General features: G+C 27.3%; 1 protein-coding gene across 1 annotated transcript; it reads right to left on the minus strand.

Moving 5' to 3' along the window:
- Positions 1-359: 359 nt before the first annotated feature.
- LOC107439996 (piggyBac transposable element-derived protein 4) lies at positions 360-2,111 on the minus strand. Its single transcript, XM_021148980.2, has one exon. It carries the CDS (start codon positions 2,109-2,111, stop codon positions 360-362), a length of 1,752 nt encoding a protein of 583 aa, XP_021004639.2.
- Positions 2,112-13,707: the final 11,596 nt, after the last annotated feature.

The following is a 13,707-nucleotide window of genomic DNA, read 5'->3' on the forward strand; positions in this document are numbered from 1 at the left end:
CATCGGGCGCGATGTATCTGTCAGATACATCGCTGTTTTGTGTGTTTTCTGTTAATATGTATTGCTTTAAATTTTCTATTTTTACTCTTTTTAGGTCCAGGCTTTTACACCCGGACCTTTTATTAGTTTTTAATATATATTTTTTTAATTTTTACATATTTTTTAATATTTTTAATAATAATTTTTATTTATTAATCAAAAACGCTATTACAAAAGATAATTGCTTTGCAAAACATTTAATTAAACATGTTATTACAGTTGAAAAAATATAAAAAGGGCAGTTATGCACAAATAATACGTAATATAAAAGTGACAAATTAAATCAGTTATTATAATTGAATCCGATTCAAAATTTAAGTTCAAGTTTCATTTGAACATTTTTGACACAACATTACTGCATGTTCCAAACAAAAATATTCTTTACATTTTAAGCAGGAATATTGAGTCAATCTACTTTTCTTATTGGATTGGCATGTAGAACACCTTTTACGTTTATTTTGGGTCCTGGAATCGTTTGCATTTTTTCCTTCTTCAGCAGTTGGTCTGTAGGTTTGAAGTTTTATTTTCAAATCATTAGATAAATTGGGTTTAGTCATGCGCCTAGTAACTTCTTCTTTGACTAATTCTTGCACCAGTATTTTCAAATACTCTCTCCTGTTCTTAACAGAATTCTGATTTCCCAAAAATACAATTAGGCCATTTATAGCTGAAATATTTAGCATTGAATAAAAAATTACCATCGGCCATCTTCTTGTATTGCGAGCGCAATTATAAGTTCCACACATCTTATCTAGAGCATCAACACCATATTTTGTATCATTGTAAAATGTGATGATCTCTGGCTTTTTTTTCTCTCCAGTGTCTGCATCTATAGCATCATCAAAGTGCATACTTGATGCAAGTAAAACATTCTTGCCTTTTTTCGGTACGTATGAAACTAAAGTGCTGTTTTTAGAAAAACCAAATACGCTTGAATATAATTCTTTTCCTCTTGATGTCACAAAACAGGGGGGTATTTCTTTTTTATTCTTCCTTATTGTTCCTACGTAAGAAAGTTTCTTATCTTTTAGGGCTTTTATAAGATCAATAGAGGTAAACCAATTATCTGCTGTTACATTGCGACCACTGTTGAAAATTGGTTCCAATAATCGCAGAACAACATCTAGTGGGGAATTACTGACACTAAATGGTCCTTCGGGCTGTTTTCCGGCATAAATTTCTAAATTTACAGTGTACAGAGTTTTAGCATCAACTGCTGCGAATATTTTAATGCCATATTTGTTTGGTTTTGATGGAATGTATTGGCGGAAAGGGCATCTTCCTCTAAAGCCTTCTAATTTCTCATCTATCGTAACATTTTGACCCACACAATAATTACTATTACATTTTTCCACAAATTTCTCAAACATTTCTCTTATAGGTGCTAATTTATCTGTTTTTCTTCTCTCGTTCCTCGTCTCTTTATCATCGAATCTACAGCATCTTAAAAGAAATTTAAATCGTTTTAGACTCATTACCGTTCTAAACATCTCAATACCCATTCCATCAGTAGACCACAGTTCTTCCAAAATTTGCCGATTACTTCGCAAAACACCAGCTAATAGAAGTAAACCGATAAATGCTTTTATTTCAATAATATCTGTTAGTCTTGCATCTCTTTCTCTACTATATAGATCAGAAACTGTAGAAATGTATTTGTTAGTGCATTTTACAATTATTTCCAATATTTCGTCAGAAAAGAAACAGTTCCAAGAGCCATATATAGTTTTTATACCTTTCGCACTTCCGATTACTCCAGGTAATTTCGTGATAATATTCTGCGATCTAACTTTCACATTTTTTCTCCCGATCTGTTTTGCCCATTTAGTATTATTGTCCTTTCCTACATAAAAATCATCATTATTAGCATCATCATCGAGTTCTGAGTCATTATAATCACTTTCACTGCCATCAGAATCAACTTCACGTGTTTCTAAAATATCTTCTTCGTCAGCATCACTTTCATCAAATTCTTCAGCATTTAATTCCTCATTTCCATCACTAAATAGAATACTATGAACTAGCTCTAGGTCTTTCTGATTTTTCAAATCTAAAAAGCGTTTAGCACTCATCGTAGGAAAAAGATAAATCAAAAACGCTCAGGGAATCTCGATACTTCCATGTAGCTTCACGAGACAAACGTTATCGGGCGCGTGTATCTAACAGATACAAAATTTCAAACAAGCTTAGAAACAGGAAATACTCCTACACCGAACTGGTCACTACTGCATTCCAAAGTAGCAGGGGGCCAGATGGACAGATACTGATAAGGTCAAGGTCGTAAGAAAATGTTTTAGGGGACAAAAGCAGAGATATTGACACACCTGTATCTGTCAGATCAACGCGCCCGATGGAGTGTTAAATAGCTCATACTTAAAATTTAGAGATGTAGAAATTTGGAGAGTAGATAATGCTGCGATACTAAAGCAGAGTAAAAGTAAAATAAATGTTTTTTCATCACATGTTTGTTTCTTTTAAAAAAAACTTCACTTTTGCTACTAAAAACCCCAGTTAAACATTGACTGAAAATGATGCTAGAAGATATTAAAATTTATCCTGTTTCTGCCTCTAAGGGATCACCAAAAAGCATTGTAATTTTTACCGAAACGCTTTGCGAATGGTTTGGGGGAAATTAACAACAAAATATGGTTCTATAATCTGATATAAAATTTGGTAATTTTATCATGACACCTTAGAACGGGGCATAAAAACTATTTATTCGGTACTTTTCAGTTGTGTATTTTTTACTAAACGCGAGGTTATAAGAACTATAGTTTTCAAATCCAGAATTTCCGGTAAACTGTTACCATATAAGCAAAAAAATATCAAATGATTGGTTGAAATACCGTATATTTTCATGTTTTATAAACCAGAATTATGATTTTTTTACCAGAAATATCACTATCTTAGAGTACGGTAATTTTACGAGAGCTCTTTTTCTACATGCAGAAAGTTATGAAATATTAATTAACATAACTTTTTCGAAAATTGAATAGTCTATTATCCGAATACAGGTTTCTAATAAATTATGCATTACTCAAATAGTCAATCAATATATTATCCAATTCTAACAGTTAAAATATTAAGTTCCAAAATCATCAGAATTAGCTTTGTTATAGTTCTCATATATACTTTATCCGAAACAATCATGCATTATTTTCTATCATCCTAGTTTGTATCGAACATGTTTATGAATAATTACTTACAAAAGTTCATGTTTTGCATGGCACTCGTTATTAAACTTTGATAATTGATTATATTGAAATTGGACTCGTATGTATTATAATTGTATTTGTATTTGCATATGTATTTGTATATCATACCTAACAACTAATTAATTACAATTATTTAAAACTTATGGAATTCTATTTACAAATAATGTTTACTAGAATGAGAAAAAATATAGTCAAAACTACTAGAATATGGTCAAATTAAGAGCGTTTTAGGGTTTATGGAGCACGAAAAAGCTCGGAAATTTTTACTGAATTACTTTGGTAATAATTTTGGTAAAGCTAGCAACAAAATATGGTTTTACAATATGTGATAAAATTTATTAATTTTATCCCGATACCTTAAAGCATGGTATAAAAACCACTTATTCGGTTAAATTTGCTTTTTATTCTTATATTTTTACTAAATGAGTGGTAACAAGAATTATATTATTTTATTTAAAAATGGTATAGTTTTGAAAACCCGATTTGTTACCAGAAATGTCATTACCATGTGGTACAGTAAATTTACCAGATTCATTTTTCCGGGAAGGTATTATGGAATAATATTACATTAAAAATAATTATAAATTGTAAAAAAAGGAAATCTAAAAAATGTAAATAAATTTTTCTTCAGTTACAGTTTAATTTAATAAAATATTGCAATTTGAGCATATAGAATAGAAAATATATTCTTCATAATTTTAAATTGTTTTTCGGGAATATTTATTTTCCTAACACATTTAAATATCCATTTTTCCACAGCTATTATAAACGTAATTTATAACGTAAAATTTCGGAATAAAATATAAATACTTCAAATGCTTTATTTATGAAGGATTCAAATGGGCTCTGTTTAGCCAAAATATTAATACAAAAATAAATCAAAATTACGTAAAAATCAATGACGTGTTCGAAAAATATTTGTTTTCCTTATACGTCCTTTTTACATATTGATAATAATATGGATTCTTCTTTTTGTCCCATCACTTTCTTTTTTTCTTCCCTTTTTTCCTCCATTCCTTATTTTTTCCTTCTTTTTTTCTCATTCGTATTCAGGTCAAAAAATATGTATCTTCTCCTTTTGCCAACTTACAGCTCTTGTCAAAATAAAGACATTCTTTTTATATTGATATTTAATATTATTCCTATAAAAAATAATTCGAAAATGGTGCTGTTTACAAGAAAGAACGAAAAATTTGAAAACATAAAACTATCACATACACCAATAGCGTTAGACATTTTTCTATACAAAATCCTTGACATGTTTTATTTATTATTTAAATATTATATTGTATTAAAAATCATTTTAGATGAATACCTACATGAATTTTGTAATAGTTTTTAACGATTGAAATATTCCGTCAACTTTTAATGTGCCTTACAAATATATTGAGACATATGCCAGTTACAATTTACGTTTACAGAGTTGGACTTACTCATGGATATGAGTGGAAGGAGAATACATTATATTTTTTTGCAAATTTCGTAATAATTAGGCAGCAGCTTCATTCTATAAATGTTTATTTTAAACAGGATGTTTTTAATAATTTTTTTTGTCTAGTTTAAAGAGTGGAGAACATAGTTGAGAATTTTTGTTTTCTTAAGAAAATGAGAAAAAGAAAGAAAACAAACTTATATCTGAGTGGAATTTGTCTCTTACATTCGCATTGATTGAAAGGGGGAAATATATTTAGCCATTGCTGACATTTTGGTGCCATTCCCATCAGACGGTTTTGTGCTGACGTTTACAAGTAGTATAAATTTTTTGACCCAACCCAAACATGACTGAGGTGCCGCTGAGTCCCCTGAACTGTCATTGCAGTACTCCTGTCTAAGACTTGTTCAGACAAGTCTAATTTAGGACTAAACTTAGGGCTGGTCACCTTAAGAGTCTAGTTTAGAGCCCATGGATGGCTCAGGGGATAGAGCCTTCATGATCTAATGAAAAGAACCGGGTTCAAATCTCAGCAATGGGTAGGTCGCTACGAATTCGCACACTGCTCGCATCAACCACAGTGCTGACGTACAATATCCTCATTGGTAGATATAAATTACACAAAAAATAATTGAAAATCTTATATCTGATATCTGTATTATATTATAGGATAATATAAAACAATTCTCTGAGATTTTAAAATCAAAATATAATTTTCTTTATTGCACAACTAAAAACATATTTAATGGCAAATTTTCGATTCTGCTGATGAATATCACAGTTGAAAGAAACAAAAACTCTCTCCAGCTTATTCCAGATTGTAAGCAAACTACTTGAGGTATTCCACATGCTGTTCTCATGTATTTAAAACTCGCCAACATTGATGTTTTGGGAAGTGGAAATAATTCTCGTATGATGTAAAAAAGTGAAAGTTTGATGCCAGATTATTCAATTTTAAGTGTTTAGATTTAAATAACACACTTTAAATTGTATCTGAAGAATCTATTTGGTGTTAATAAAGAATAAAATTTTTATTCACACAATGATTTGGGCTGTTCAACATGATATTGGGAGAAATATTACACTAAAGTTTTTACAGTGTAGTATAAATAATATACACAGTGTAAAAACTGTAGTGTACTATGTATCACACTGTAAAAACTGTAATGTAATGTGTAATATGTTTGTTATACAGCGTAATATGAATCTTAATTACAAAATATGCAAAATAGCTGATTTCTGCAATTTAACAGTTGACTTTTTTACATTCAAAGCGGACTAACATTAGTGATTTAGGAAATAAAAATTATTCTTGTAGTGTGCAGAAGCGCGAGTTTAGTATAAGATTATTAAATTTTTATTGTTTAGATTTAAATTGCACTCTTTAAATTGTATATAATTTGCTTGATTTGGTGTTAAAACGCGGTATAAAGTATTTTATCACACATTTTCTTGGGTTGCTCTGCGTCATATTCGGAGAGGCATTGCACCATAGTTTTACATTTTATAATCCGGAAAAGTAGTTAAGTTTGGCCATCAATTTTTTTCACATACTTTCTTTGGCTGATAATAAGGAAGCAGTTAGGTTATTAATTCCTTTCTTTGGAAATTTCGGTAAAAAAATATCATATTAAAAAGCGGCATGACTAAACATTATCAACAAAAAAAAGCGACAAATTCAATTCTTGACTTATCGATTAGGATTGTAGTTTACCAATCGTTAAGAAAAAAATTGTTTTTACCAATTGTTGTCTCCAAGTGCGATATTAACTTCTCATTCATCAAAAATCAAACAACTATAGCTTAAACTAATACTGAGCTTCTCCTGACTAACATAGGTTGTGCAATATGATATAATATAATATAATATAATATAATATAATATAATATTCAACAAATTACCTTTTATTTAGTTCACTATTCAGTCTNCAATACAATACAATACAATACAATACAATACAATACAATACAACACAACACAACACAACACAACACAACACAACACAACACAACACAACACAACACAATACAATACAATACAATACAATACAATACAATATAATATAATATAATATAATATAATATAATATAATATTAAAATAAAAAGCAAGACAAAGAAATCTAAAGTATCACTGTCTTGAAGTAGATTTCTTACCGCTTCAAATATTCTTACCTCTGTTTGTAACCGTTTGTATTATTCGGGCGTTTTTTTTCTTGCAAATAAAACTTTTGGAGAAAAAGTAAAATAAAGAAAAACCCTTAAAGAAAGTTTTTTTAGGAACTAATACAAAGAGACCCTAAGAAATTTTCTCAATATCAAAATCTAATAAAAGAAAAGAGAAAGAAAAATCGATACTTTTATTTTGTCTTATAAAAAGTTGATTTAAGAGATGACATAAGATATACGACTACTATATTTCTTTCCATGAATTCGAAATATCATAGTTTATCAAAATTCATATATACAATACTGACATCCTGTAATGCTATCTTATTTTTTTCCTTGCAGAACATTTTCTAGATTGCTGCTTGTAATTTAGATTGCAATAATACAAGCCAATGAAATACATATTTTTTTACAGATGTTCTTAATAGTACATACGTAAATTGTTTTGTTTTTTTTAAATTTAAAATCAATGAATCAATATTGCATTGAAATTTTCTACAGAAATGTCATTTTAAAATACCAAACACTTAAGACAACGCAACTTTTTAGTTAAAAATGTCGATTTTTTCTATTTTTGGAATACTTTCTTTGTCATTGACCGAACTTGTGGGAAAAAATATATTGGTGTAAAAATATCAAGGTAATTTTAGTCTAGACTACGTTTTCTAAAACACCATTGAAAAACAAACTCAATAAAAATGAAGCAAAGAAATTTATAACTTATTTTTTTTAGTTATTATGGACTTTTTTTTGTATAGCTGACAAAGTTCTAAGGATTTATTGGATATTTATTTTTCGTGTATGTAATATTTGTTATCTATGTAAAAATAAGAAATGCTGTGGTTTGACTCTTTCAATTGTTTTTTTTCCTTTTAAAATTTAAAGCATTTTAAATTTTAATGTCCCTGACATACATCCTTTAATATGCTTAAAAGATATTAAAAATATTGAAAAATTTAATGTAAGATGTTTTGCGATCGTTGCCTTTATTTTATATTTTTAGAATTCTTGTCAAATATGAAGACATAATTATTCCTACTCTCATTAAAAAAAAACATTTTAATTACACAAAAGAGATCTTCAAGAACCACCTTTACTTAATATTTCTAAGACCCTTCTGAATAAACAGACCCTTCTGAAGACCCTTCTGAATAACCCTTCTGAATAAACATACTAATTAACAAAATCTGAAAAAATTCTCTACTGGGGAAAAAAGTATTCAAAACATCAAAGCAAAACTTATTGAAAAAATATATATACTTTAACGGAAGAAATTGAGAAGATATGGACGATCAAGATCAAAATTACCATCAAACTGGTTTTGATCGTTTTACATATACCATTCTCTATAGCGATATGTGCAATTTTTGCAACAGTATTGATCTTTTTCATCATAGTCTTAATGTTTTTAATCTTAAATATCAATGTTTGTAAGCCTTAATTTTTTTTTTAATTTTTGTAATTTCCCCTCAAAAAATCCAAAAAATTATAGGATAGTTAAAGATTATGAAACCCTTAAATAGTTGTTTATTTTAGTTAATAATAGCGTAATATATAACCAGTATCTTTCGTTAATTTATATGAAAAAACAACAAAATAGGCTGTTTAAAAAAAGAAGGTTTGTGCTGAGTAATTCAATTTCAGCATTATCTATTCATGCGTCACACATCCATTTCCATCATCTCTATTTAAAATAATTTGCACAGGGTAAAGAAAAAAGAAAATTTTAGTTATATTTTTTGTTTAAAAACTACGAGTAATATAGCTTCCTGGAGAAAAAATAAATTTACCAATTAAACTTTTTTAATAGTAATGAAGTTGGTTTTAGTATTTTATTTCCTTCCCGCTATAATAGTGCTTTGAAACTATTCAAATTATATTGAAAAAAAAACTAATTTTAAAAACACAGCTTTAATTAAATTTTGATTACAGGAGTTTGAGTTCTTAAAAATTATATGCAAACGAAATAGAAAAAAAGTATTTACTTTTCATTCATACTAATAAAATTAATTTTAAATTAAAAAATGTTTGAATCAATGAAAAAATTATTAAGAAGTCCTAATTAAATTGAGTCTTTATCTTTGCGTGTTAGTTTTGTTAACATTTTACGGGCAGGGAAAGATATAGTTAATGCAATTTTAAAAATCTATTCAATGCTGAAATCACATTTTCAGAGTCAAAACTAATTTAAATTTCTGAAAAGTAATTTTTTATTTTATTGCAAAGGTATATACTTTTTTTCCTTTCAAAACACCTTATGATTGTTTTGCATGAAAGGCGAGTCCATTTCATTTTAAAATTTAAATTTAACTTTTTATTGCAAAATATAATTTTATTATTCAGTATATAATGATTTGTAGAAAAATATATGAGAAAAAATACCCAAAAGTAAATAAATAAAAGCATAGGTTTTGAATTATACATATATATTTAAATAATTAGTTTTTTAAAAATTGAATAAATAATTAAATGATAATTATAACTGAAAATAAAAAGTCTTCAGCAATAATTGTCACATTTGAACTTTTTAAACTTACTAAATTAAATATATATGAAATAAATTTCTTTAAGTATTTACTTTATTATTCAATATATGCAAACAACATATTTTACAGGCATTCTTTGATATCTATAATCATTTTTAAACTTTTAATAAAGTTAATAATTACTAAAAAGAAAGCTTTATTTACAAATAGTTCGTTTTTTTTTCAATTTGCATTAGATAAATTGTTTCAAACGACATTATTCATCATCATATAGATATATTTACATTGTAACTTTTATTTAATAACTAAAATTTGTGGATTTTTTTAACTTTTGAATTCAGAATTACTTGAAAAAATGAACAAATAAACTGCTCTGCGATAGAATTTACATGAATGTAAGGGTATTAAAACAAATAAACTTTCTAAAAAAAATTTAAAAATTGTATCTTAAATAATCTCATATATGCTTTAAGCTTCTTGATAAAAAATACACGAACTCCATTTTAAATGTTACACTTTTCCTAAAGCTGAAAAATGTAACTTTTTGAGCAGCGAAACATACTGAATTTTTTTATTTGCAAACAGAATTTGACACTAGAAATGATAAATGTGCAGTAATCAATTTTTCTTCTTTGATTATGAAGATAATCATAGTGGAAACATAAGGTTTGATGAAAACGCTTGAAGAATATGACAGAGGTTTTTCCAAATGAGTAATAAATATACATTTCTAAAAATAAATTGAATATATTTTAAAACACGATATTTCAATAACGACGTCAGTGCTCATAGTTTTAATTTAGCTCACCAATCTCCACAATTGCCTAGCAAGCATTTTTGTTCCATGAAGATGAACATATTGCTACATTAAAATTAAAAAAAGATCCCGACATATTTTATTGTAAATTTCAATTCAGTTTTTGATCGTGTAAAATTTAATCCCAGTAATTTTTCTTGTTGGATATTGTAACTTCATCCCCAATCTTGTACTTTTTTTATTCTTATTAATATTTGGCTGCTACTAGAATTTAATAAATTCTTTTCTTCAAAATAGATTACGTAAAATAAGTGCTAAAATTGAGGTAAAAATATTACTTTGAAATTTTTGAATGTTTTTCCTTTCGTAGTCGTCACTGAAATTGTAGGAGTCGACTCAATAGAATTTTATGCATTTTAGAAACAAATTTAGTTTAAATTTAATAAAGAGTTTCGATAACTTAATAATTGTATAACATATATAATTGTATAACATTGTATAACATATATAATGTATATAACATATATAATGTATATAATTGTATAACATATATAATGATAATTGAAGTAATGAATACTGAAGTAATGAAGCCGTAGTAGTACTGATTTATTATACATTTGCTCTTCTTACAACAAAACTATATATTCCAGAGAATTAAAAAAATTATTTCAAAACAAGAATTGTTGTTTTATGTCTTAAAAATATTATTATTAGATGCATTATGGCTACAAGAATATCGAATAATAAAAGGGTGCTCCCTTATTGGGATGAAGAGATGCATTAATCTAACCTAAAGAACATTTTTGTAAAATTGATTACCAGTCGATATCATTAATTAATTATTTAATAGTTAAATAACAATAAATTGTGGAAGGAAAATGCCCTATGACAAAAAACAAAGTGATGAGCTTCTAACTCTGGTCATTCGCGTTGATTATTATATGAAACAACTGTAACCTCGTAAAAATTTTGTAAACCTCGCTTGAAAATTCATGGATATCTGGACATTTTCTTTATAAAAAATAAGATTTTTTTACTTATACTATAGCTGTAGAAATATTCAATAAAATTAAACAAAATATTTAGAGTAATATTTAATTAATAATAAAAATATTTCACATTTTTTTACAGAAGCAAAACATTAAAAGAAGGACGTTTTGTATTTTATACCCTTGTAAGAAATCGGTTTAACCTTTAAAAAAGATATCAATTCGTTGATCTTTAATAAATAGTATACCTTTAACCAGGGCTCGAAAAACCGCCCGTCCGCCCGTCCTCGGCGGTCAAAAATTCCCCGCGGACAACAAATTTCTCGAATCCAGCGTCCGCGCGGACGGCCATTTTCCCGTTAATATTCGTGATACATTTTCAATTTTTGTTATCTTACAAGAGTCTAGCGCCTCACTTCTAAAATGACCCTCTAATCTCAAAATACAGCAACATGCTGCGCATGGTGGAATTGATGTTTTCTCTGTCTGGGAGTACTGCAGCGGTTGAAAGGGGCTTTTCAGCAAAGAACTTACAAAAAAAACACAATATTTACTGGTCTTAAACAAGAAGCGTTAAACGCATTTATGAACATCTACCTAAATGGAAAACCTCTTTCAGATTTCTGTGCAGAAACCTCTGTAAATCATTGGCTTGATTGTGGAACTGGCAAACGTCATATTTGATTCATTTAAAAAACGCAGTACCATCGGATAAATTGACATGATAATTGACAGATAACTTAACTTTTGTTATTTAAATTATTTCATCAAAGAAATAAATTATTTCATAATAGAAATACTAGGTTTTACTATTAGTAACCTAGTATTTCTTTTATTACTGTATAATGTAATCCTAGTAACTACTAATTCATTGTGCAATTTATATAAATGTTTGTAATAAATAAGAGAAAATTATATTTTTATTTATTTAGAAGCGACGGGTTAGTTTCAAAGGAGGACGGGTACATTGTTGGACAAGCCGTCCTCGGGGACGGGTAAAATTTCTGAGTTTTTTCGAGCCCTGCCTTTAACCATGGTATTGGTTAAACCATAATGTCGTACAAAGCATCAATCTAAAATTTGTGCAATTAAAATTGTGCATCTTCTTTGAAGCTGAACCGTAGTATTGTAGAATATAGTTGAAAAAGAATCAATTTAAACTGGTATATGGTTCAACCTGGTCTATATAAAGGTTTTAGTGAATATTATCATTGTTAAAGTTCAATGATTTCCAAAATCTTAAACACTATGTAATAAATTTTATATGTACATTTCTTAGGTTATACAGATATTTCCTTAACTATATTTAAATTATTATTTTCAAACATATAATGACCCATAAGCATCGAAAAAGAATTTCGCAAAATTATACAATAATCAAATACTGTTAACTAATTTTAGGCTGCGTAAAAATTTTATGAAATGTCTGTTTACATTAATACTGGATGTTATTTAAATACAAGATAATTAAATTCTTGAATTTTACAAGACAAATAAAATTTTAAAAGTAGTTTTGAGATATTATTTTTTTTATTCTTCTTCTAATTTAGCACTCATTAGTATTTATTTCATTATATTCATTTAGTTCATATAAATTTATTTCATATAAATTTACTTCATAAAAATTTATATAATGTAAATTTATTTCAGATAAAGTTTATGGAATAAAGTTTCAAGTATCACACAATTTAGCATTTTATGGTATTTTTTTCAAGATTGTATGTTAATGTAAATTCATTTGAGATAAAGTTTATTTTCTATCACACAATTTAGCACATTATAGTATTTAATACATTAGGGTTGTGTTAGTATAAATTCATTCGAGATTTTAGTTTTCATAATTTTTTTTTTTTAGACTTTAGTTTATTTTGAAATCAAACCTAATTTCTCATGAAAAACTTAATTTTAAGATTATTATTTTGAAAAAATGTCAGTAATCAGTTTTTATTGAAAGACCTCATTTTTTGTAAACAATATCTTTCTTTCAAAGTGTTTCTTCTCTCAAGAACTGTTCTAGTTAAGGATTTACAGATAATGGCAAGTTAAACAGAACATTCTTAGTTTGATTCATAAGTAACTTGAAAAGTATTATGTAAAAATGTAAAAATTAGTTTTGATCCGTTTATTGAAGAACGAAGTCTTATTTAAAAAAGAGGAGATTAAGTCTTCAACTCATTCTGCTGACGAAGTATATACGAAAGAATGCTTAGAAAACTGAACTTATTTCTTTTATTATCTTTCTGTTCCTTCAAATAGCATAAAAAATGAGCTCCGTCATTTTTCAATGCAATTCATTCTATATAATTTACTTAAAGTACAAAATAACTTCTGTAATATAAGTAAAATATCGCCAAGTCTGCTTGAGCCTTTTGTGAAATTATGTCAAACAGAAAAGCTTAAGTAAGTCAAAAAGCAAATTTACTAATTCAAATTACTGAAGTGCAAAGTATTCAGATATAAAGATATGGGATATTTATTTAAATAATTATATTATTTAATAATGCCTTGCTCAAAAAGGGATAAAAAAAATATATGGACCTATCAGCAAGTTGACACTTTTAAAAAAAAAATTAGTCTCGAATAAAAATAACCCTTAACCAAAGTTTTAAATATCTACCGAGA

This window comes from Parasteatoda tepidariorum, chromosome 3 (genome assembly GCF_043381705.1).
Source record: "Parasteatoda tepidariorum isolate YZ-2023 chromosome 3, CAS_Ptep_4.0, whole genome shotgun sequence".
NCBI classification, from domain to species: Eukaryota; Metazoa; Arthropoda; class Arachnida; order Araneae; family Theridiidae; genus Parasteatoda; species Parasteatoda tepidariorum.

Coding starts and splice junctions, on each gene's coding strand:
- LOC107439996 (XM_021148980.2), bottom strand. CDS start 2,111: ATGAGTGCTAAACGCTTTTTAGATTTGAAAAATCAGAAAGACCTAGAG.